The sequence below is a fragment of the Haliotis asinina genome, chromosome 10 (assembly GCF_037392515.1).
Source record: "Haliotis asinina isolate JCU_RB_2024 chromosome 10, JCU_Hal_asi_v2, whole genome shotgun sequence".
NCBI classification, from domain to species: domain Eukaryota; kingdom Metazoa; phylum Mollusca; class Gastropoda; order Lepetellida; family Haliotidae; genus Haliotis; species Haliotis asinina.
The window spans coordinates 28,027,092-28,051,998 of NC_090289.1; the positions used below are offsets into that span (position 1 = coordinate 28,027,092).

General features: G+C 39.9%; 2 protein-coding genes across 2 annotated transcripts in view; both read right to left on the reverse strand.

Moving 5' to 3' along the window:
* Positions 1-739: 739 nt before the first annotated feature.
* Positions 740-10,480, reverse strand: LOC137298357 (serine-rich adhesin for platelets-like). The gene is made up of 5 exons (XM_067830577.1): positions 10,263-10,480; positions 5,613-5,798; positions 3,091-3,168; positions 2,853-2,949; positions 740-1,941 (listed from the first exon to the last, which is right to left on the reverse strand). Exons 1-5 carry the CDS (start codon positions 10,312-10,314, stop codon positions 1,170-1,172), a joined length of 1,185 nt encoding a protein of 394 aa, XP_067686678.1. The 5' UTR covers positions 10,315-10,480; the 3' UTR covers positions 740-1,169.
* Positions 10,481-11,750: 1,270 nt separating this feature from the next.
* The window catches only part of LOC137299015 (glutamate decarboxylase 1-like), a 34,512-nt gene continuing 21,355 nt past the window's right edge, over positions 11,751-24,907 (reverse strand). Inside the window, exons 9-15 of the mRNA XM_067831485.1 lie at positions 23,362-23,426; positions 20,125-20,203; positions 19,178-19,327; positions 17,335-17,384; positions 16,208-16,262; positions 15,828-15,917; positions 11,751-14,498 (exon numbers count right to left, since the gene is read on the reverse strand). Coding sequence (XP_067687586.1) covers positions 14,319-14,498; positions 15,828-15,917; positions 16,208-16,262; positions 17,335-17,384; positions 19,178-19,327; positions 20,125-20,203; positions 23,362-23,426 — 669 coding nt within the window. The 3' untranslated portion in view covers positions 11,751-14,318. The remainder of the gene's footprint in view (positions 14,499-15,827; positions 15,918-16,207; positions 16,263-17,334; positions 17,385-19,177; positions 19,328-20,124; positions 20,204-23,361; positions 23,427-24,907) is intronic.

The window sequence follows — 24,907 nt, forward strand, 5'->3', positions numbered from 1 at the left end:
AGGCGAGGCGAGGCGAGGTGAGGTGAGGTGAGGCAAGGAGAGGTGTGAATTGTGGTGCGGTGCAGTGCAGTGAGAGTGGAGTTACACTGCGAGGCGAGGCGAGGAGATGTGGTGAAAGTGGGGCGCAGTTATAAATTGTGCGTTGAGTTCAGCTGATATGTAGCCAGGCGTGGTCGCCAACCTATAGCACCTTGCATGCACGTGAGTGTATAACTGTGAGTGTATATACTAGTCCGTAATTTCTTACATTCTGTACTAGTTCAGTGCCATGGTCCAAGCACTCAAAACCTTTTAAGCAGTGACCTGGTTAACACATGCCATCGTATTCCATTTGCGCAGATCAATCATCACGTTGCTGATCACTGCATTGTCTGTTCCAGACCCCATTATTTACAGACCACCACAAGTACAGGGAATGTGGCTAAATACAGCGATAAAAAACGGTCAACAAACTCATCGAAACGTTGTTGAATACAAGAAACCAGAGATTCGTGTCCTTAGCGTTGCTGATTTACACTGGGAGTAAATATAGTAGGAGTGAGTTTAGTTTTACGCCACTTGTGAAGCATACACCCGTCACGCCGATGACCCGGGTTCAGGGCCGCACATGGGTACAATGAGTGAAGGCGTTTCTGTTGTCCCTGCCGTGATATTACTGGAATATTGATAAAAGCGGCGTAAAACTAACCTTACTCACTCCTGCATTGAATTTCCGATCCAGATATCACAAAGAACAAGCTGTACTGAATCATGTGGTTATTTTATTAAACATTCGGTCATCAAGTAGATTATTTGGTGTCATCAAATTGACCATTTGGTGTAAATATTGGAGCAATATGTAAATATTGCTTTGAACAGAAATTCAAGATTATGACAAGCAAAACAAAATAATAGGAATGTAAAGTAGCAAATCAAACCATTAATAAAATGTAAAGGTCAGAACTAATGATGCATTAATTAGTTTGCTTTCTTAAGTTCGAAAAACCACTTTATGTACCCTTAAGGAACAACCAACAACAAAAAAAAATTTAAATTCAGTTCACACAAATAAGCTCCGTCATACATCACCTTGATATTTGCTTCGTCACAGAACTAGGCGAGAGAGCATTTGCAAATCGAAGCACATATGAGCACAAAGAAGATGTCAGAAAAAAAATGATACCCTTGATTCAAGTCTCCGTTGTGGTGTCTGACTTGAGACATTCCTCGGGCGGAGGAGGAAGTGGTGGTTCCATCGGAGTAGCCTCCCCTGGATTGTTCCCGCTGCTTTGTCCCAGAAGCATAGCTTCCATTTCAGCCATCAGTGATGGTTTATCCTCGCCTGTGGTGACAACAGTTTCCTTAGGGTCGCCCTTCCTCGCTTCCTGACAGCTCATGTCCGTATTGACAACTTCTTTTGCAGCGTCTACGTTTGTTTCCGTGGTCGTGATGCTGCTTGACACAATGCCGGTGTCAGCAGCTCCAGTCCCAGTGGCTGTAGAGACGGTGGTAGCAGTAGATGTTACCGCAGCGACAGCCGTTGAGACATTTGTAACGGTTGTTGTCGCTGCAGAGGTCGTGTCATTCAGAATAAACTCTGGAGGGTCAGGTAACTCCTCTTCTTTGCCATCTTCTGTATCCACAGCAGTAGGTGCTGGAGCACCAGCAGGAGTGGTCGATGCAGTATCCATATTGGCTGTTCCAGTCGCTGCAGTTCCAGTCCCTGCAGTTCCGGTCGCTCCAGCTTCCACTACTGCCGTGGTTTGCACTGTCTGTGCATCGTCACCAGTCTGTTTAGGGGCTTGTGTATCATCAGCAGCGGGAGGTTCTTGTTTAGCTTTTTCTGACACCTTTTCATCTTTCCTTTGTCTCTTGTCCTTCTTCTTTCGTTCCTTTTTATCTTTTTTGGATGATTCCGTGGGTTTCTCTTTCTTTAGAAGTCGAGCCTGCCTTTTCCGTAACCTGAAAGGGAAAAGGCGTCGTATACATTAGATGCGGTACAAAATACTTTGATTACTTATAATCAGCAGGTATGTGGGCAAACGCTTTTTTGCGAGGAAGACGAAATGAAATGCCATGGTTTGTTGCTGAGTGTAATGCCACGCTCAGCAATATTCCAGTTATATGGCCAGTTTGTAAATGCTCAATCCTGGACCAGTCTAGTGGTCAACGGCATCAGCATCGATCTACGCTGACAGGTGTCAACCAGATTTGCGAACCTGACCACCCGCTCCCGTTAGTCGCCTCTTACGACAAGCATGGGTTGTTGAAGACCAGTGCTAACGTAGATTTTCTCGAATGACGGATTATGGCAGTTCCACATGTAGACAACCATACCCAAATCAAAAATGAGTTTATACAACTGCAGACAGTGATCTGGTCATCTTCGTTTTAAGAGAGGGCCGGTGCGGCATAATGTTAATACTCTCCGGGTACAGGATAGATCGACTACTATTCAACGATTCTTATCTTGGCGTGACAGCCATTTGAAGCCGGTTGGAAAGAAAACAGTCTGTACAGGACAAACAAATGACTGGAAGCAACGGCAACGATCTCTGAAGTCTAATCGCGATGACGTCTAATCAGGTCACGGATCCTCACATCCGCTGTGCCAGAATTGAAGATTCACTTTTGAATTCAGTTCAGCATCACTCTGGACCTCCTTTCACAAAGCACTAAGGTGATCGTAGGTAACTATATTTGCAGTGGGCTGCTACAGGGAACCCTACTATGACCATGGATGAAAAACAATAAAAACCATGTATTTGAAATAATGTACTGCAGACGAACAATAAATAGAGGTCATATATTGCTCTGATAGCTTCTATTCAAAGTCATAAAATTGACATTAAGTAGTAAATACAAACGTGTACCTCCTAAGAACGCAGATAGTGACCAAAATCATGTTGATGATGGTGAAAGTCCCGACTGCGATCATTATGACGTGATTCATATCCGCTAGCTCTTTTGCTGGAAAAGAAGAATCTCAGCTAGTATATTGACATATAAAAAATTGACCTAGAGTTTTATTCAAAGACAGACCTGACAGATTAATATTGAACGACTGAATCTGTTAAAACAAAACGATATTGAAACATAAATTCGACTTACGGCTGCAAAGAAAATAATGCTCTTTGTTGCATCCATCAGTTGTTTGAGTATGATTAGACAGCACAGGGCACTTCATTTCTGAAAAATAGTTGCTAGTATCAAGTTCCAAAATTCCTTATTAAAAACTTTCGTCCACCATATCAAAATTAAACATAAATAATCGACTGCTAACGCCGATCAAGTAAAATAAAAACAAACACCTCCCCCACGTACTCCCCCCCCCTAAAAAAATGATAATGATCAACATCCCTCCAAAAAACCCAACAAAAAAACAAACAAAAACAAAAAAACAAACAAACAAAAATAACAAACAAAACAAAAAGCAAAACAAAACAGCAACAGAAAAGGCAAACAAAAACAATACAAATTAAAACTATCAAAAAGAAACCTGAACAAACAAACAAAACAAACAAAATAAAACATAACCAGGGCTGAATGATTAACGTGGGTTTCAAGCAATAATTACCCCCTTCAACTCAAATAACACTTCTTTGAGAAGCTCAGCTCAGCACAGTAAAATGTATTTACAGCAGTATGATTTATGCCCATAAGAAAATACCAAATATTTTCTACCCCGCGTGACCTCACATATATACAATAACGATTACATAATATTCCCACGACTCGTTTTCCAAATAGACATTTCTGACTTTATTCATACACATCTAGCTTTTGGAATACTTTGCCAGAAAATAGTTTTGCATTAGTGTCGTTGAACAAAGGTACGGCACTTGTCACCTTAAGTGAGAGTAGCAGGCATGGTGTCATCCAAACGAGAATATACTGATGACTTCAATATAGTAACTGAACCTAGACTAGATGTCACCAGTATATCATGATGACTTGAATATTATAACTGAAGCCACAATATACTGTCACCAGTATATAATGATGAAGACTGTAATTGAAGCCAAACTAGATGTAACGAGTTTATCATTATCATTAATTTTGAAGGTTGTAATTGGAACTCACACTATATGTCATGAGTATAGTATGATGAAGTGAGGTCTGTAATTAGAATATGTCATCAGTATTTCATGATGATCTGATGATTGCAGCTGGAAAAGACTGCCTGAGACGTAGCGGTTTCTGTCGGAGGCCAAGTGTAACCTTCAACTCGCACAACACAAACCAAAGGGGCCATACAATTCTATCGCACACGTAGGTAAGGGGTCATTCGTGACAGTTCAAAGAAAAAAACCCATTAACATTGTATATTTTCAGCACTATAAAAGCACACACTCTACTTATTCTTTAATGCAGTATTCCTGATTGACAATACCTTTTGTGCAACCCATTAGGACTATTTGCGTGCAGTGCCACTGTCAGAATTAAGCCAGAAATAGCGAACATGTTCCCCTTGTATTTACGAAAGCCTAATGCTGCCACTTTTGTAGCATAAAGTGTTTTTTTCAAAGACAATTCTCACTGCTTCGAGTATTTTCTCGTTGTTTCATTAATTTTCTCGTAACTTCGAGTATTTTCTTGTTATTTCAAATATTTTTTTGTTGCTTCGATTAATTTCTCGTTACTTCGAGATTTTGTAGTTACTTCAAGTTACAGTAACAAACTTGAAATCTCGAGTATTTTCTGGTTATTTCAAATAGGTTTTCGTTCCTTCGATTAATTTCTCGTTGCTTCGATTTTTCTCTTGATTTCTAAAAGTGATGAATTTAGCATGTATATATTAGGAGATCTGCTCCGAGCAAGAGGACAACATAGTCACAGCCTAAGTCACGTGTCCATGGATACAGCAAAAAGTAAAATTCATATCTGTGTAGAACCATCAAATAGCACATCTATGGATCATGCTTTACATGTGTGCCAAATTTGATGAAGCTAGCATGTATAGTTTAAGGAAATCTGCCCCGAACAACATCACATCCTCATATCCACAGCCTAAGTCTCACTTGGGTGGAAACCGCAAAAGAAGCGCATTAGGCTTTCGTATGTCCTAGCTTGCGCACAAAGGAAACAGATTTTTTTCAGAATCAACAGTTGCATGCTGGTCCAAAATACAAGCATGTAAGTTTTTGGAAATCGAACAGCGAGGCAAATCTCAGATTCCTGGAACTGAACGTATGGACCAGATGATTGGAAATCGATGCACGCTTTATTGCACGTGTTGTATCATGAAATGTCAACAAATAGAGATATGTTAGCTGCTTGGGGCAAGCTAACTGACTTGGTCGGCGCATGAAATCTCAGCTGCAGTACTTGACTCTTATGAAGTCAGGCACTTAGGTATAACGTTATATAGCAATAATGTTGGTTAGTCCTCAGTAAAACAACAAATAAAATACACCCACTTTAAACTTGGGCCTGAGAAGGAGGCTGGGTAGCCGAGTGGACAGGCCAATGGTCCGGGTTCGATTCCTTATATGTGTAACAATGTGTGAGGCCAGTTTGTGTGGTGATATTGTTTGAATATTGCAAAAAAATACCAATCACTCTCTCACTCACTCACTCACTCACTAAAGTCATAACTAGTCAAATCTACTTAGTTAAACAAAGTGTCTTACCATTATCTTTTTTTCCCCCAACCCAGTAATCCCGGTCGGCTTTAATGTGTCCTAAGGTAATCACCGTCAAGTAATTTGTAAGACGAAGTCCGCCTTTTTGGCATTCGGCCTTCGCTTGTTCCCATGTCGTCTGTGTATCAGACACATACACGCTCAGTTCGCCGTAAATAGGATATCCATCAACACCTGAAAACATCAGACAATTTTGTTTTATGAAAAACGGTTTTTGTTTTGGCTTGTTTGTTGTTAAACGAATTCTACAGCCATTTAGCTATTCCACCTCCCTTATACTACCTATAGCAGAGCCCAGTTTACGAATCCGATTTAACATTTAGCATGCGCTTAAGAATCACTAAGAAAGGAGTGTTCAGTCACGGCACTGGTTTGCCCATGTCGTCGCTCAGTTCCTTAAGCAATAAAGACCGGGTGGGACAACTTAGGAATGGCCAGCGAGTCCTAACTTGACACACAGAAGGAATCAAGCTACAAGGACATATTTTATATCATTGGAAAGATCTCGAGGAGATGAACCCAAAACGTGCATGTGCCAGTGTGTTCACGTTTTAATAAACTCACAAACTGGCTCTAAAATGCGTTTCTGCAGAAATGTCTGGCAAAATACTATTTCATTTCGCTACCAGAACTATATTAATCGAATAAAATTAGATCTTCGGATACCTTATTATGGACTTTCTTTAGATGATGTTTCTTTCCCTTGATAACAATTTCAAGTTGGATGGGTGGATGGGTAGATGGCATTTGTAACAAGACATCTCAACAAGACGAATGAAAATTAGAAAAAAGAAATTTTGATTTTTGATCTGATGTAATGCCATATCATATAAAGTTTGAAATTGTAACTAGCGTTTCAAATCATGAAAAAACGTGAAATTTATGTAATAACGTATTGCAGGTAGGAAAACAAGACAGTGTTCCTGATAGAACATAGTCATAAAACTATCACGGCAAGTACCATTCTGTGTAAATACCTGTAATGGCTAAATACTTGGAAGAGTGTGTATCAGATAATTTATGACACACCTGGATGTGTGGTCGTTTTTCGTTTATTCCAAGTAAATAGCGATCAGTTTGATCAATTGATCTGAATTGTTGGGCTTGGGGTATTTGCATCAGAATACGAATAACTGATTCATCATGAAGAAACAGTATGTACACTTCTGAGTGTATAAAATACACCTATGATGTTTTTCATGTATTGCATTATGACATTAGATTTTTCGGTTCAGTTCTGTGTTAGACTTATTCCATACACTGTTTCAGGCGTTCTTCTTGGCCAAGAGGCCAGATGAAGTAGACTTTATCAATCAGCACCCGTTCGTTTGGTTCATGACCCCCGGTCACTAATGCCTACAGGGACAAACAGCTACAGTCTTAAATAAACAATTTTACGCACCAGTGATCACAAATTATACTGCCTCTACCCTTTCACTGAAGTGGTTGGTCCCACTTCAGTGTGCACTATTGCCTACAGGGAATACAAAACACAGACATTAAATGATATTTTATAAGGTTTAATCATATCACTTTCATTTCTTCACACAAAATTACATAATATTACATATTATTGAATTATTAATTGGTGGGGTGGGGGACGGACACCGTGCGACATTTGCACCACCTTGTTTCTCTCAGTTTTCTCCAACTTCTGCAGCACTTTTACAAAAGCTAATATGTTAGGGTGATCCCTTTTGCACAGTCTTGTTGAGGTGGGAATTCCAACCATCGAGATGGTTGTTCGTCCTCGGGCCTTGCGTCTCGTGGTGGTTCCATATTCCGATTAGGAACTTGGCATGGCCATCAACCCAGGTGCCGATGACGTAGTCGTTGAAGGCATCCTTCTGTGCAATGGCAGGGGCGTCATTCATGATCTCGATCCAGGTGTTTTGAACCATGGCCACTGGGAGGAGGGGAAGTGCTGCTGTTCTTTGCACCCAACTGCTGACTTCAGAATCCTTCTGGTTTGGCTTCACTGAAGCCGAGAGACTGAACCTTCCTCCAGAGAGTGAAGTCCAGAGAGGTGGACACTTACCAAGGCACTTCCAGTGTATACAGGTCTGTGGTTGGTTGTTGAGTCTGTACCTGTATCCATCTAGTATTATCTGCTGTCTTCCTTTCTGTGATGTGAAGTACTCGACTTTCTTTGGGTTTGCCGTGGTTAGGAAAGAAGCTTTGGTTACAAGCATTTTAAGTAAATACATTTCCTTCTCAATAAGAAAAATCTCTCTCAATAAATTAAACATTTCCTTCTCACTTTGTTTTATCCCTCAATATGTTTTCTACCCTTCGACTGTGTGAGATGGAGTATAGCCTCCGCTAAGTGCGCTTTGTCCTCTACTCCCCTAATCCCGTTGGATGCATTAGTGGACACTAACCGGTACAGTCCACGCGTGTGCAGGTAAGCGTATCGCTGTCACAAGAATTGTTGTAGCTATTATTCCCTGTAGCTATTTGTCCCTGTAGGCATTACTAGACCAAACCACCGGGAAGGCTAAAATCGTAACGCTTCTCGGTTCATTGAGCGTAGCTTTCACGGTACTTCCAACGCAATGTTATGGCTGAATGATTACAGCGCACCCCACTCAGAGGCTCTGACAAAGTACAGAGAAAACAGGATTAACGTGTACAAATAGGACAAATTGTTATGGATAACACCTTCTTTATTGACAACTTGTACAAGTTGCTTCACAAGCTGCTTGACAACGGTACAAGAATCTGCATCGAAACGTCGCACTCACGCAATAAAGAAGCTGTCCATAACGATTTGCCCTGTTTGTACACCTCAACTTCTAAAAGCCTCTCAAACAAGGATGAACGTGGACGCTCTTTAATTTGGGCACATATGAAAATGGCAAGTAAAGAGATTATGTGTACTTATTTGTTTTGAATTTTAACAAATCCGATTTTATGTACACAGGTGAGAAGTAAATAAACATTTCACTGATTCATGTAAAATATAAATAAAGTTATTTACACGCCGTCATTATCCGTGATATCAGATTCGCTGACTTTGAGTTTAGGACAGTTTAAGAAGTTCGGACACGTGGTCTGTGTAGGGGATGCTCCCGATGATGTTGTTTACAATATTGTCCCTCAGGTTTGGAGTTGGGAATCAATGTTCGTGTAACGCCTTTTCCTGAGTAGACACGCGACAGTTGAACCGCAACTGTTGTAACTTCCTCCTCTTCCTTTTTCCACGTCTCCTCTTCCTTCCTTCTCGAGTTGACTCATTGAAATGAAACATGTGCATCAGCCATCGCGAATATGTGCATGATAGCTAGGCTTCGGTTTGCAACTTACATGTAATAGCATGGCTTAATCTTCTTCCAATGTTTTTTAAATTATTATTATTTCTAATTAAACACATTTAGAATGCGAAGAAGGTTATGACAATGTTTTATAATTAGATCTCTTTCCAATGTCTTTCAAAACAAGCGAAGAAGCCACTTATATAAAGTTCAAAACAAACGAAGAAGATTATAATAATGTTTTGAAAAGATATCTCTCTACCCCCGACGTGGTTTATCCTTCCCGACACCGCATCTTTAGCTTTGGAGGTACTCCCGTAACTAGATCTCCCGGGAAACCCGAAATTTACATTTTAGTCTTCCCGAGACTTCTGAAAAATAGATTTTAGCCTTCCCGGTACGACACCTGTGTATAGCTTGGTAGGCAAATGTGGTCCACGATTGAAGTTGTGTATTGCATATTCTCATTAGCAGACAAGCAGACAGACACATAGGTGTCAATAAAGAAACTCTGAGTTTTGTCGGTGAGACTGCTTGTCACAATCAATATATTTTTCTCTGTTTCCATACACGTCTGAAAACATTTCAGTTTTCAAGCTGAGCAATTTTTAGCAATGAAACTAGCATTTCTAATGCCACGCTTTTTTTTGAAAATATGGTTTGCAAATATGCAGGTATGGTACCAGTGTACTATAGTTATGTTATTACTGCACACCCAAGATGTTTGTAATCACAAGAAACATCGCTTGTTCTCCAAGTTCAAACACAGCGATAATCCTTGCGCGCACCACTTGGTGTGGCCTTCCCGGTTCCAGCCGCGCGAACAGGGGAAAACAGCATCATTTAAAGAAAGTCTATAATAAATTATATAAGATGGTGTTTAATCTTATGCAGCTAAGATAATTCTGGTATTGAAAGAAAACACATCCGATCAGTTGATCACACTGAGTGCTTATTAATTGAAATCAACAAGAAGCTACCACTCATGCAGGCCTGTCATAATTTATAGTCTATAATTCTATTTAATTAAGATAATTCTGGTGGCGAAATAAAAATTCCTGCCTGAAATTTCTGCAGCGAAAATATATTATGCCAGAAATGTCTGCAGAAACGCATTTTTAGAGCCAATTTGTGAGCTTAGTAACACGTGAGCACACTGGCACATGAACTTTTTGGGTTCATCTCCTCGAGATCTTTCGAGTGATAAAATATGTCCTTTCCTTCTGTATGTCAAGTTAGGACTCGTTGGCCATTCCTAAGTTGTCCCATCCGGCCTTAATATAACATGAATTATGAAATAATACCCACACTTTATCACACAATAACTTATTTATCGTGCTTCAAAATGTGACGAAATCATAAAAATGAAAAAGAGACTACCTACTCATTAAGTACAGAAGGCTGCAGACCGCAAAACATGTCCTCTTCTCAATCATGATTGTCTCTTGATCTGACTAAACCAGTGAAATCTCGTCTCTAGTCACGTGATTGTAAATCTGAGTAGGCAGTACTATATTTACATGACCAGCTTTACTTTCCTCTGCTAATTCATCTATCCGCTGGCGGGACTGTATGTGTCCTGTTTGTATCTCATGAAATGTCAGCTTCCGGGATAACAGGATCCGAGAAGACTTGGGTTAGACCTGATCTTCAGTTACCCATGTTTGTTGTAAGAGGTGACTATCGGAAATCGGGTGGTCACATGCCATCGTACACCAATTGCGTATATCGATGCTCATGTTGTTCATCACTGGATTGTCTGGTCCAGACTCGATTATTTACAGTCGGACGCCATATAGCTGGAATGTTGCTGAGTGCAGTGTAAAACTAAACTCGTACCGGCATTACAGAATATCTCGAGCGGTGGTATTGTTTGTCAAGAATGACACTTTGGGTGATTGAAGTTGAGTAATTTACTCTCGCACACTCACACCCACAAGGACACGCACGCGCAAATATGCATTCATGCAAGCATATGCAGAATATTTTGAGCGCTAGTCGGGATGTTTTGCAGGACTTTGACACGAAATGATAACTTGTGTGATTGATGCTGAGTAATGCACAAACGCTAAGGTAAACAGACATATGCAGACGCACGCATATATTTGTTTAAACCCCAAAACAAAAACAGGCGGTACCCGGAAGTAACTCGAAACTTTACAAAACGTGCACGATATTTCTCTCTAGCAAACAAACTGGGAACCGGTAATTTGACAGACAAATGGAGATTTGGATGATGATAAGTGTATGAATACACAGTGCCATTTAGAAAGTGGTCAAATTTAGAGTTTGTTATATGTGGGATTATACTTTCTCATTAAATTACAGGTTCTAGTGCTTTGTTGGGATGCGGGGATTCGAACCAACATCCTCTGAGTCAGACACCTAGTTAGCCGTCTAACCCACTTATCCAACTCTGCTTCCACAAATATGGGTGTCTGGCAACTAGTAGTCTGGTAGTGTAAAGTGTGTGACTGACAGTTTACAAGCAACGTTGTATGTAAAACATATGTAGGTGTGTCTAGATGACCATTTAAATATGATAGCCGCGTTCTCTCCATGGTCATTGGCATCGAATGTCTGTCCAAAGTGTGGATGGTCGGAGGTCACATCATCAACAATGTCACTGAAAGTTATATACGCTGGTAATTGTTGTTGACCTGCGTCCCAGCAGTCACACACGCACGCACGCACGCACACGCATACACCCGCAGGTACACACACGTGTACAAACCCACGTGAACGCACATGCACAGATACGCACATATACATATACGCTAGTACGAGCCCCGTGTACGCTGGACGATTGCTGAGTGTGGCGTTAAACACCAAACAAACGTGATGTTGAATTAAAAAAACCCAAACAACCTTGTAACTAGCTAAATATAATATTTATTAATTCTAAAAGCAATCTGCTTGTTAAAATCTTCCTAAGCAGAGATCCGAATATTTGTGCACAAATATCTTTTTTCCAAAACAACCATACGAAGTATACTCTCATTATACATACAAGGTGAACGCTGAAAGTTGTTTCTGCACACTAATGCCTATGACCGCAGGGATCTCGTCAAGACTAACAGCAACTGACCATAAAAGGATATCTCCACGATTCCGGCTTTGCGTTACGTCACGACCGATTAATCTAAGAAGTATACTCCAAGAGAGTACTTCACAATTTTCTATTTACACGCATGGAAATTTACACGTTGCGCGCGCGCGCGCGTGTGTGTGTGTGTTTACATATATATATATGTATTATTGCCGTCTTCAGCTCAGACCATTGTCGATTTTGATGGGCATGAAGCAAAGACAAATGTTACTTGTGTGTGGGGAAATATATATTTCTTCAAAACACTTATTATTCCACTTTATGTAGTGATGTGATATGAAGTACGTCAACTGTTTCACAAAAAGTCATTTAATTTATGAAAACAAACATTATACATACATCTAATGTGTATGTTATCACACTGACTGCTGCGGGTAATGTTATGGAATCACAGATTCTATATCACAATGATCGCTGGAAATACAAACGTATGTACATAACAACATCAACACAGATACATGATATAGCCAAGTGTGTCTATTTTCTATATTATCACGTTGCTGTAAATACAACAAGAATATATTGATCATGCTGGTACCTAATTGTACAGGTAAGTGTGAGAGCATCGTTTTATGGGATCTTCAAGTGATACCTTGTTATGATAAGCCAAGAATACTGACGAGCGTCACGGGTAAGTGAGTGAGTTTAGTTTTACGCTATACTCAGCAATATTTCAGCTGTATGGTTGTAAAATCGAGTTTGGACCAGACAATCCAGTGATCGACAGTCTGAGCATTGAGCCTGATCACCCGACCCCGTTAGTCGCTTCACATTATTATTGAAGATCAGTTCTGACCAGGATCTTCACAGCGATTCAAGCTATTTGAACCGTTATCGACATGACTCAGATATGCAATTCAGGTAGAGTGAACTGAGCGTCTAACATCACTGAGAGACTCAACTCGACACTCTACCCAACCCCCAGCCCACCCTATATATAGCTATCTGCAAGTACACTGTGCATTCATGTATATTATGATAATTTCAGACACCATCGATCATGTGTTATAAACAATGAAGTGTAGTTGCAGTTATTTAACCTTGACATAACTATGAAAGACACGGCACGCAAGAACTAAATAACAAAATAAGCTGGAGAATTGGAGATAAACTCTCAATGGGAATCTACGGACACTGTAACACAATGGGAATTTCGAGAAATGTATAACTGCTGAATCAATCAAATTGAATTTCGGCGTTTACCTTCCACTTAAAGAAGACATGGTAACATAAAAACAAAGAGTAAATAAACACTTAGCACATCAGTGGATCCTGTACAGAGAAGTATACAAAGTCAGTATGAATAAATACAACACAAGCTGAAGGAGGACAATTACCAAAGGAAATCTACTGACATTGTAACTCAATGGAAATTTCGAGGTATGTATAACTGTTGAATCCATCGAGTTTAACTTCTACGTGAAAGAGACACGTTAAGACAAAACCAAATAGCAAATAACACCTAGCACATCAGTTGGACCTGTATAAAGAAGTCGATACGAATAAATCCAATCAGACAGACTTTCTAAACAATTTCAGTAATAGGTTTCATGCCCGTTTGTCCCTGATTTCCGAAGTTTGATTCGGTTGTACAGTTGTATATCGTAACATACATACATAGGTTGAGTTAGTGAGTTTGGTTAATGTCTTTATGAACATTATTCCAGTTTTTCATGACGCCACAAGAACATAAATTTCACTCAGCGTGTATATATGCCAGTGCATAGGGGCCAAGTAACTTTCATATCGTTTTCCCGAGGGATCGTTAATAATGAAAAAATGATAATAAAGAATGATGGCGGAATAATACGGTTATGTGATAATGGATATATTCATGCGCTTAACCGTATATCGTGATACGAGCATGCTCAAAATCTAGATTACCAAATCACAAAATGTCTTCTAATGAGCAAGACCACACAATTACGTCATAACGTCCAGCTACATGTCAGCTGACCACTATTCGTCTACTATCAACTTGTATTTGCGCCATGGAAATTGTGCCTAAGTTGTTACTGCCAAAGACAGGCGGTTCTAATGGCACTTACATGCTCTAACTACACATAATCATTGACTGTCTTCTCTCCAATGGCTACCGATGCAAAGTCTATATGGTCACATCAAGACAGAGAATGCTTTTCAACGGAATCAGGTTGAATTACGTTCACTAACGTCCTTCCATGGCCTCGAATGTGGAATCGCGTTCACAGCCAACACACAAACGGGTCATCTTGATACTCTTGTAAATCAACGCCATCACTGGATATGGTTCCCAGTCCCAGCTCATGTGTGAGCATTCAGTCGAATCTCTCTCCTGGAGCAGGAAGAAGATCACAGATTTAGATCTCGCCCGAGACATTCGATCTCATCCAGCAAGAAGTCCAGGTCACGTGTGCTGACGGCCATGTTGGAAATGGCGACCCGGAAGAAGTTTGGCATCGTGTTTAGCGGCTGATATTGAACCATAACTGTCCCAGATTCCATCATCCGGGCTTTGATGGCTGGTGCAACCTGCAAGAAGGAAGAGGTGTTTGATAACTATTAAATGAACGTTACTCATATTACTCGTAGTTTTTTTTGTATGATGGTGTATACGAAAAGGTACAACGTCTAAGGGTTTGTCACCATAGCGATTGAGTGAGTATGGTTTTACGCCAAAATTCCAGCAATACCACAACAGGAGACACCAGAAATGGGCCTCTTACATTGTATCCATGGTGGGAATCGAACCCGGGTCTTCGGCGTGACCAGCAACCGCATTAACCTCAAAGCTATCCCATCGCCAGGAACACCAGCGCCTGCACTACTTTGCACCGTGACGATACCATTATGTGCGGTGATGTCGTAACAATATTTGCAGTGAAAAATTATAACGCTACTTGGGGCTGGCTAAACTGATTGATAATCGGTAATATCGTCGATAGGAAAACGTGATGATTATCGATATGATAATATGGCACTTTACTTTTTATGATAAATTGTTTTTCAGTATTTTTACAGACAGTATACAAGGTTAAGACTTTCATGATCTGCTTCTAAATTATGTGTAGAGAATAATTCATGCAAAACATGTCAACACTAACCAGTGATGTGAAATGTGTTTCTTTCATGCAACTAGCCTCTCCGATATTTATCAATAATTGATCAGTATTTGGTTAACGATAATCAATCTCTGTTGCCTATATCGATAATCAGCCTAACGCTAAAGTCAGTCCACGACTATACCAAGATACTATACAACACCATATAAATTAACCATTATAAAAAGTAATGACACCAGGTGTTCCCAAGATGGTGAGCGAAATGGCAGAGTAATAATTTTTTTTCATCTATAAACACATAGAACACACTGTACACACCCAAAATAGGGAACTGCATCGGATAATATATTTGAACAATGTCATGCACATGTATGACTACTACTCGTGAAGATCCGGATTTGACATGATCTTCAATAACCCTCGTAAGAGACGGCTAACGGGATCGGGTGGGCAGTCTCGCCGACTTGCTCGACACATGCTGTCGTATCCCAATTGCCAAGATTGAATTTCAAGCTGCTTAAATGTCTAGTCCAGACCCGATTATTTACCAGTCACTATATATCTAGTTTCATTTTGTGAATCGCACCAAAATATCCGGTTCACAAAGAATCAAATCTGCAAGAAATTGTTCTCATTGTGCATGACATGTCCACTTCTTGTCTAAGTGTTTCAAAAGCCAAACTGTCCAAGACGAAAAATCATTTCTGACAAAATCCCTTGAAAATATTCTGTGAAGATAAATACAGCAAACGGGACATTTTTAGTGGTACAAATGACAAGCGTAAAAGAAAGTTATTACCTTGTGGAGATCCTCATCAGGAATGTCCTCCCGTTTTAAGGATCGCCATTTGTGTGGTATATACCAGAAACATACATTAGGTCCTTCAATCTGGAAGAGGATACATTTATATTTACATGTATGAACATGTGTTTGTGTAAAGTAACACGAACCCTTTCCCAATAAGTCATCATCGTCGTGCACTGAAACTGACATTGGAGACTAGTCATTATGTTCCTCCTTATCACAAGCCCCCTCACAAGGATATAACTAAATCATTTATCTATCTCTGCATTTAGAACATATATTTATCAATTTGTAAAATATGTCTATGAAACTTACTGACGTTGCTAATTATGATCATGTTATACATAAGTGTCAGAAATTTTATAGATGTTTACCTCTTCAAGAATAAGGTGGAAGCCTTCCCTCTCTTTCACTTTCCCAAGAAGATATCTGTTATTGGAAATGAAATGTCAGCACATTTGAAACACTGCGTACATCTAGATAAAACAAGTCGTCAAACAATATATGAGCATAATGAATACCCCTGTTGGCTTTCAATAATAAAAATGGATGACATATAATAACGACACGTTGGTAGACACAAAAAGTGCTTCGCAAAAGAGACAATTGCCTTAGCATATGACAACTAGTTGGATAAAATATACACTAAGTTGTTGGCTACTTGTACCGTTAGAAAATACACATATATAGATATGATATGCGAGTGAATTTAGTCTTACACCTCTTTTAGAAACATTCCAGAAATATCACGGCAGGAGATACCAGAAATAGGGTTGACATTGTGTGCCCATATGGGGAATTCAGCTAACCCGGGTCCTCGATGAGCCGCGAACGCTTTAACAGTCTGTACATATTTACACCTTGTAGCCATGGAGAGAACCGTGCATCGATGAAACAAACACGTGAATGATATCACAACCCAGAGTAAGTAGGGGTTAGTGGCTGGTGTTAGTTGAGGACAGTAGTTCCATGGGCGATCGGAACAGTGGAGTAGCCTAGTGGTTAAAGTGTTCGCTCGTCATGTCAAAAACCCAGGTTCGATTCCCCACATGGGTAGAGTCTGTGTTCTGATGTTCTCCGCTATGATATTGCTGGAATATGATAAAAGTGGAGTAAAGCTAAACTCACTCACTCTATAGGCAGTCAGGAAAACGGAACGTATTATAGTACGGCCTCGAAACAGGAAGTAGAGTTTACCATATGATCTGAACATTCTACTGTAATCTATCTGGTGTATCCGCTAAGATGTAACTTGGATATTGTCAAAAGACGAGTAAACTCCATTCATTCTAATGACATTTATCTAGCCTTGAAAGGTTATTTTTAAGCCTTATATGGAAGTAAATTCGTTAAAGTGGCATCACGTGGATCTTACGACGATCATGCATTACTGAAGACCGGTTCTAACCCGGATGTTTAGGCAACAAACATTGAGTCTACTGAGGCAGAAAACCTGTCGTCGTGCAGTTAGATGAAAAAAAAGTAAAATTGTTTTACTCACTTTGCCAGTTCAAAGTTTCGGTCCATTTGATCTTCGAACCCTTCATCACCCTGTGAAATATTTAAGGACGTTACTGTTGAATACATCTATTATCCTCATAAATAGTACAAAGACGTTGACTGATATACAAATGTGTCCTGCATTTCCTTTCATTGGACATCGCAGATAAAAAGTCAGCTAGTGAAATTTGGTTAAACTCGACGTTATGGAGTTTTACCCCTTCACATGACGTTTCGGTATATATTCATTCCCCTTCTTGACGGGAAGAGGCGAAAGAATTAACTGCGAAACGTCGGATCTAACAAATAAAGAAGATGGAACCACAAAGTCTTTGAATTATGTTCATCACTTCTCGTTGACCATTGACAACTGCAAGAAATCGTCGTGCCCAAGCCAGTATTGAGTATCGAGGAGGACATACTCGGTAGTAACTCTACCCGAAAAGAACCTTTGGTGTCGTGATAAACACAATATTGTGACTCTGCCTGTACACGAGCTACTGAAATCTCGTCAGTCTTGTACCCCATGTAACTTTGCATTATCTGTTACATTATATTTGATGTGAAGTTCATATTCTTAAAGTATGTAATGTATAAGCATTTTCATATGGATTGTCTTATAGTTTCTTCAAGTTTACTTTGAAAACGTAAATGTTTAGTTACTTATCCCGTAGAGTGGCCAACCTCCCTTACAAAACGTCTTGTTGAAAACATTGAACTGAACCGAATTCGACATTATTGACTCACATGACATTCAAGTGTCGTTTATGCTCACGTTACGTGTTCCGTGAACTCATGATGAGGAAGTATGATATGTGAGCTGCTTTGTTTTATTGCGTGTATGTTAACACTGTTAACTGTGCACTGTGTATGCCGGTTCCCCCAGTCAAATAATATTCCACTAATTATCAATGAAATACGTAATTTCGGACATGAATATAATTTTCTCTTTTCGCTTGTGGGGTTTTATATTTTTCAAGCCAAACGGGTGTATTGAACCTCAGATACCTTGAGTATACTGAAAAGCAAAAGTTTTTAATCAAAGTTTAAACAGAAGACATAAAGATGAACGTTTGGTTTTATAAGATTTCATTTTCTAGAAACTTGCGTTTCTTTTTTCTCTTCAATATATTTAAGTCGACTACTCCTCTAGTGTTTGACTACAGAGATATTTGTGACGACACCACTGGTGCTTTCACGTCATCCTGTCCACTATTGTGAAACGGTGATACAGCCCGACTCGATAATCAATGCAATAACGGGTGTGACACCACCGGCATCACGGAGTCTTCAAGACAACACCCGCAATACAACCTTGCCTCGGAAATGTATTGCCGGCAAGTGAGCATTGAAAAGAGTTCTAACGGGGCAGTTATGTCACAAACGATGTTAAAATTTGCATTCATTATCTTATTCACTCTATATGACGATTTTACTGCTGGACCTGAGACCTGCTCAGGGAGAGATCCCTTCCATCAAGATGCACATTCTTGTCAGATAAGTCAATAAATCCTTCGTTAAGGGTCGATCAGGCACTTCGAAATATGTAGCGTGCCATCAATATAGCGATTAGATTATAAAAAGTCAGCAGAAATTGGTTTGGAACACGCAAAAATGCCATGCAAATTATCTTCAACAAACAACAGGAGGTTCTACAAGCAGCCATAGAGCAGCTTCGGCGATTTTGACTTGAGCTTAGACAAATGAACGTTAACTAGGTTATGTCACGATCAATCTAGTGAGAGGCAGCATCACACCACAGCAGGTTTACTTCATTGATAGCATAATAACTTGACAATTATTTTGATATGATTTATTGCACTAATTCCTGGACACCAGCGTACCTTGGATCTCCACATAAGCCACAGTTTAAAGATGTCATTGTGACGGCCGCACTGAACAGTCTTGTCACCCGTGTCGTAAGTGACATCATACAGCTTGTCCTTTTGAAATAGGTACGCCGCATTGGATTGATTGGCAGCGAGAAGAAGACCCTGCAAGTCACATTAAAATGTTTAGATGGGTTCGACAAGGTATGATCCGAAATGAAATTAACCAGAGAATCAACGAACATGAAGAGAAGTGTTTCCATTTATCAGTTTGTCCAGTTATTTGATTCTTATCCTAGGTTTGTATTGGAAAGATCATGTAAATTGTCTACTAATGACAGTATGAATGTTACATTGTCTATAATCAGTGAGAGTATGAACGTTACATTGTGTCCAGTCACAGAAAGCATGGGTGCATTGTCTATAGTCAGCAAGAATATGAGTGCTACATTGTGTACAGTCAATGAAAGTATGAGTGTTACTTTGTGACAAGTCAGTGAGAGTATGAGTGCCACATTGTTTAACGTCAATGCGTGTTTGAGTGATCCATTGTGTCTAGTTTGTGAACTTATACTTGATTCAGTCACCGTGAGTCAGCGTTACCTCCTTCCGAGCTCGTGAGTGAATATACTGACAAGTTTACACCGTTTTAGAAATATATTTAGCACTATCACATCAGGAGGGAAACCAGAAATGGACTTCAAACATTGTACCTATGTGAGGATTCGAACCAGGGTCTTCGGTGTGACAAGCGAAAGCTCTAACCACTAGGTTACCACACCTTGTGAGTGACTGTACAGGTGTACTAGTGCCCACTAAATGACAAGAAGGGTTACATCGTGTCGATCTAATGAATGTATGAGTGTCTAGTCAATATGTGTATGTTATATTGTGTGTCATCAGTCAGTGAATTAGTGTTGCTCTGTTATTCGTCATTGAGAGTATGACTGTATAACTGGTACCTTGTGCCTCGTAAGAATGGCTGAGCATTGGAGGGGCACACCCATCATCTTGTGTGGATTCCATGTTAACGAGTCAGCTCTGCAACAGACAAATCAAAGTCAAGATACAAAACTGTGCACAAAGGTATACTTATATTCCATGACTGATAGTATTTCCCAATGGTATTTGTTTGGCGCCACCTGCAACCTTGTCCGTATATTTGGCACCCTGTCCTTATACTTTGGTACCCTTTCATTTTCTTTGGCGTCCTGCCCTTCTTTTTTATACAAGAACCCATAATAACATCTTATTAGTTTCTATTTTATGTTTGATCTTTAAGAACCATAAGTATAAATAACTTGACATAGTAATCTGTCATTGCATGCCTTTTTGGGAACAGGGGTGCCCCTTTTAGATTTCTATCGCTTTGTCCATTCTGGATCTTTGGAGAAACACTAACTGAATACTCTGTACACGCGCTAAGTAGTCCGGTAAGATGTAACCACTTCATAAAAAATATTAGTTTTATGTAACAGGCAATAAACAAAATGGAATTTATAAAAACCGGTGCAACAATGACACCCGGTGTTAGCGTTGCACGTGTCGTGTGATAAACCACAAAACAGCCTCAAAACATTTTCACCAACGAGTATGTCTTCGACTCTGCAATAGACGCGTGGGTGTACTGTAATATTGCACATTCTATTATATGTATATCTATGTATGTTATATCAATTTTTTGTCTCTCACGAAATTGGATATTTCTCAACCATGTCATACGCCAGTCAATACAATAAGCGCAGTGTTTGGTAAATCACAGACTAAAAAAGCAGGAAGTTAGGAATCGATTCGACGGAAGCTCTCCCATCTATTATTTCCATGTTTTTAACGCCAAAAATGTGGCCACTGACGTAGCTGAAGGGTAAAAAGCCACCATTGATATTAAGGTTAATTCAGCCATCCCCCGTCGACAGTTGATTCGATCTCAGCCTGTATTATTCAATTTTCTTCACAGATTCCACAACCACCTGTCTCCCGGATGATAAAGTGCTGCATAATTTTCTCAGGAGCGAGGGATCATTACTTTTCTATCGGCGAAATCTCCTGTGTCACCGTTTTTCAATTGTTTAAGTCCACACAAGTGATTGTGCGGCAGAGAAGTCCAAACACGGCCCTCTCGTCGTGAAAGAGGTTAGGGAAAGGATCGGAGGCATATTCCGCTCTGGAGAGGGTATCGATTACACCCGTATCGATCACGATTTAATCTGTTGCCAGATAGAGAGCTGATTGCATGAGAAGCAAATATGGACCCGTGGAGTCATTATAACGAGCTGTGATTCTAACTATAGTTATGAAAGGGGCTAATTGCCATACAGTTCATTGTATGGAGTTATTGCAATGGATTCACATAAAATTGTGATATATGAGTCCAAAATAATTCTAGTAGTTTTATATGCACGGTTTTATCACGCGCTGAGCTATTGTGTAATATCCATTATTGTCGAGCGACTTTCCTTCGGTAATGTTCCTAATGTGGTCTGAAGGAACATTTAATGCTTTGATTCTGAGCTTTGCTTTGCTTCTCATCAAACGAACGTTTTCTGTGACAGCTTATCTTAAACATGTATCCATCATTATATAATTTAGTCTACAGCTCAAAATTGTAAACATGCTGTCTCTTGAAATGTCAAGTAAATTGATGGCCTGTTGCTTCCTAGCAATCTGAAACTGTGTATAGAGTAGCTTCCAGTTTAAAAAACCGGTTATGTCAAAGCCGTGTATAAGTGCAGATCATATCTGTGAGAGTGAACTTGCAGGTCGGCAGTTACTAATCGTGTTCCGGCTGTAACTGAGTGTATACGTTAATCGTGTTCCGGCTATAACTGAGTGTATATGTTAACTAAACGTGGATGTCCATAATGTCCACGTCCATAAGTACTACACATGTCCAGATTATTGGGAAAAAGGATGCCGATAATTTGGAATAGTCCGTCGATAATCTTGCAATGATATTGTCCAGAAATTGTCCTCTCCCTGGCACTCAAACATTCCATTTAAAAGTGACATGAACGTACTAGTTTCTCAGTTAAGCCGTCCATTATATTTCTGTCCATAACATAAAGCTAGAGTGTTGTAAACAGTGACTCTAATTCGTTAAGTTTGAATTTGTCTCTACAATTTGCGTTTTGCTCAGATTTAAGACTGAAATCGAATACTGTTGTAAACAGTGACTCTTAATTTTGAATTTGTTTCTACGATTAGCGGTTTGCTCAGATTTGAGATTGAAATCGAAAACTGTTGTAAACAGTAACTCGTAATTTTACATTTGTTTCTACAGTTTGCATTTTGCTCAGATTTAAGATTGAAATCGAAAACAGATTTCGATGGTGATTTGTAAGCAATAGTGGTTGTCCTGATTTGTGCCCGGAAGAATATTCTTTGAAAATGAGTGTCAGCAGCCTTGAAACAGCCGTTGATCTATAGCACGCGATATTTTACCGTAGAGATGTTTTGAATCAATGGTGGGTTCCTGAAGGACACGAAACTACTGTTCACATTACTAATAGACATGAAGAATGTTAAAGAAGACATCACTGACACCTATTGATCTGGAACACATCGAGAACAGTTGTGATTTCTACGTCAGTGGCGGCGGTTGTATTTCGACAATCATGTATATCGATGTATACTCGTCTTATATAATTATGTGCCAAGGTTGATTGGACAGATTACTAGCCAGTCCTATCCTTACACTATATGCAGATGATATGAGCGTAAAGAGAGTCTATGAATGAGTTTTGTTTTATGGCGTTGTAAGTCGTAGGCACAAGAGCTTGTAACACCTTGTATCTCTAAACATGACCTCTCTCTGTTTCCATCTCCCGCTTTCTGTCTCTCCCTTCCCATGTCTTTCTCCCTGTCTTTGTTTCTTCTTTCTTTCTTTCTCTCTCTCTCTCTCACACACTCACAAACACAGCATCGTGTTGGTGGAAGTTGAGAATTGAAAACCTTCGAATCTTTGAACCACAATATCTACACTTTCTCAGCATCCGCCTGATGTAGGAGAGAGAATTAGCTCTGATGAAGAATAGGAAGAAACTGTTGTCCATGACTATTAAATTTGTGCATAGAACTAGACCAACGTTACCTACCAAAACACAAAACTATATGTAACAAAAATGTATCCCTTACAAATAAAACCCAAATTTTGGATGCTACTGTCATTCGCTACATCATAGAAGAGATCAATACCCTACCTGTGTGCGCCCTGCAGAAGATGTCTGTGTTTGCGAGAAAGCAAAGCCGATCCTCCCCACGCTGCCTGAAAAAGGAGGATGCGAACCAAAAATAGTGATTGTAGGATGTTTGTAATCAAAGCTTGACTTCACCACAGCCTAATACGCCTAGTTGGGCCCGAATCAAAAGACCAAGAGTAAACCCAATGTACATTCTCACTCAGGTTTTCATTTTCAATATGGTAACCAGATAGCAGAACTTCCTGATGCAATCTCGTGCTGAAAAGTAGAAGAATCTACCGACCCAGATTTTCATCTAGTATGAAGTTATCTAAAACGTCCTGAGCCTAATTAAATACCACATCCTCTGAAGTTATAATCTACAAGTCCAATGTCAGCCATGTTTACAGTCTCCATTTGAACCCCATGGAATACATTTACGCAAGCATGAAAGCAACTCAGTATTCGCTGTTGATGAAAATATTGGCAATAGGATGGGCTTCTTGTTACATGATATGTCCAGTTGAAAGAAAGACACCCGGTAGTCATCACGACATTGCGCCAACTTTACGGGATGTCGTCCCTTCCTTTGCCACTATTTAGAAGACGGCAGGTTTCCGGAAGGGGAAGAGGCATCGACCACATCCAAGACCAAAAGAACAGTCAGTTGCCCTCACAAAGGAATATGGTCTTACAATAGGTGATATGACTTTGGATCAGCCAATACATTAGGCATAGTGAGGGACCACATGTTGAAAACAGAGGCTATCATGACAAAGGTTCTTCGGATTCACGATCAGAAACTCTCGAGATGCATTATTTTACAGTCTATCAACACTCAAAACAGGGGAAACATCAAACTTCATCTCCACAGAAGAACGCAAAGGCTGTTCCAAGAACTGGTAGTTTCAGATTTCCGGAACTTCAATGAAATCCTGCCGTTCGACTGCCTACCGAATGACCAGACAATTAATGATCAATATTGCAAAATCGCTAATCTGTTCTGCTCGGCATTCGTGGGTGGTGACGCCATTTCTGCTGTTGAGGACTTTTTATCTCACGAGGAGGACGCCTCGAAGAGGTGTACGAAGGCGTTTGATGAAACACAGTTAGGGGCAGACTTCATCAACTCTAATTTGACTTGGCTCACAACCTTTCCACCAGGATTCATAATAAGAACGTTCTGAGAATGTTTTACTTTCCTATCGAGATCGTCAGCTAATTTACATAATGCATAAACCTTCAGAAACACAACATACCTTCTAAATAATATCAGTGATTACATTTTAGATGGGTTTGTGTACAAGTCTTTGTATTTCAACTAATTGGAACAGACAAAGGGTGACAACAACACTTTAGGCATAGCAAAAACCTTATCCCTTCTTTCAGTGTGTGAGTTTTCCTGGAGGCGGTCTCTAAATAATCGAGTTTTGACCGACAATCCAGTGATCAACAGCATAAACAGCATCGATCTTCGAAATTAGGAACCGATGACATGTATCAGCGAGCCTGACCAATCCCGTTAGTCGCCTCAAAGCTAAAGGCCTATTCTAACCCCGATTTTCAC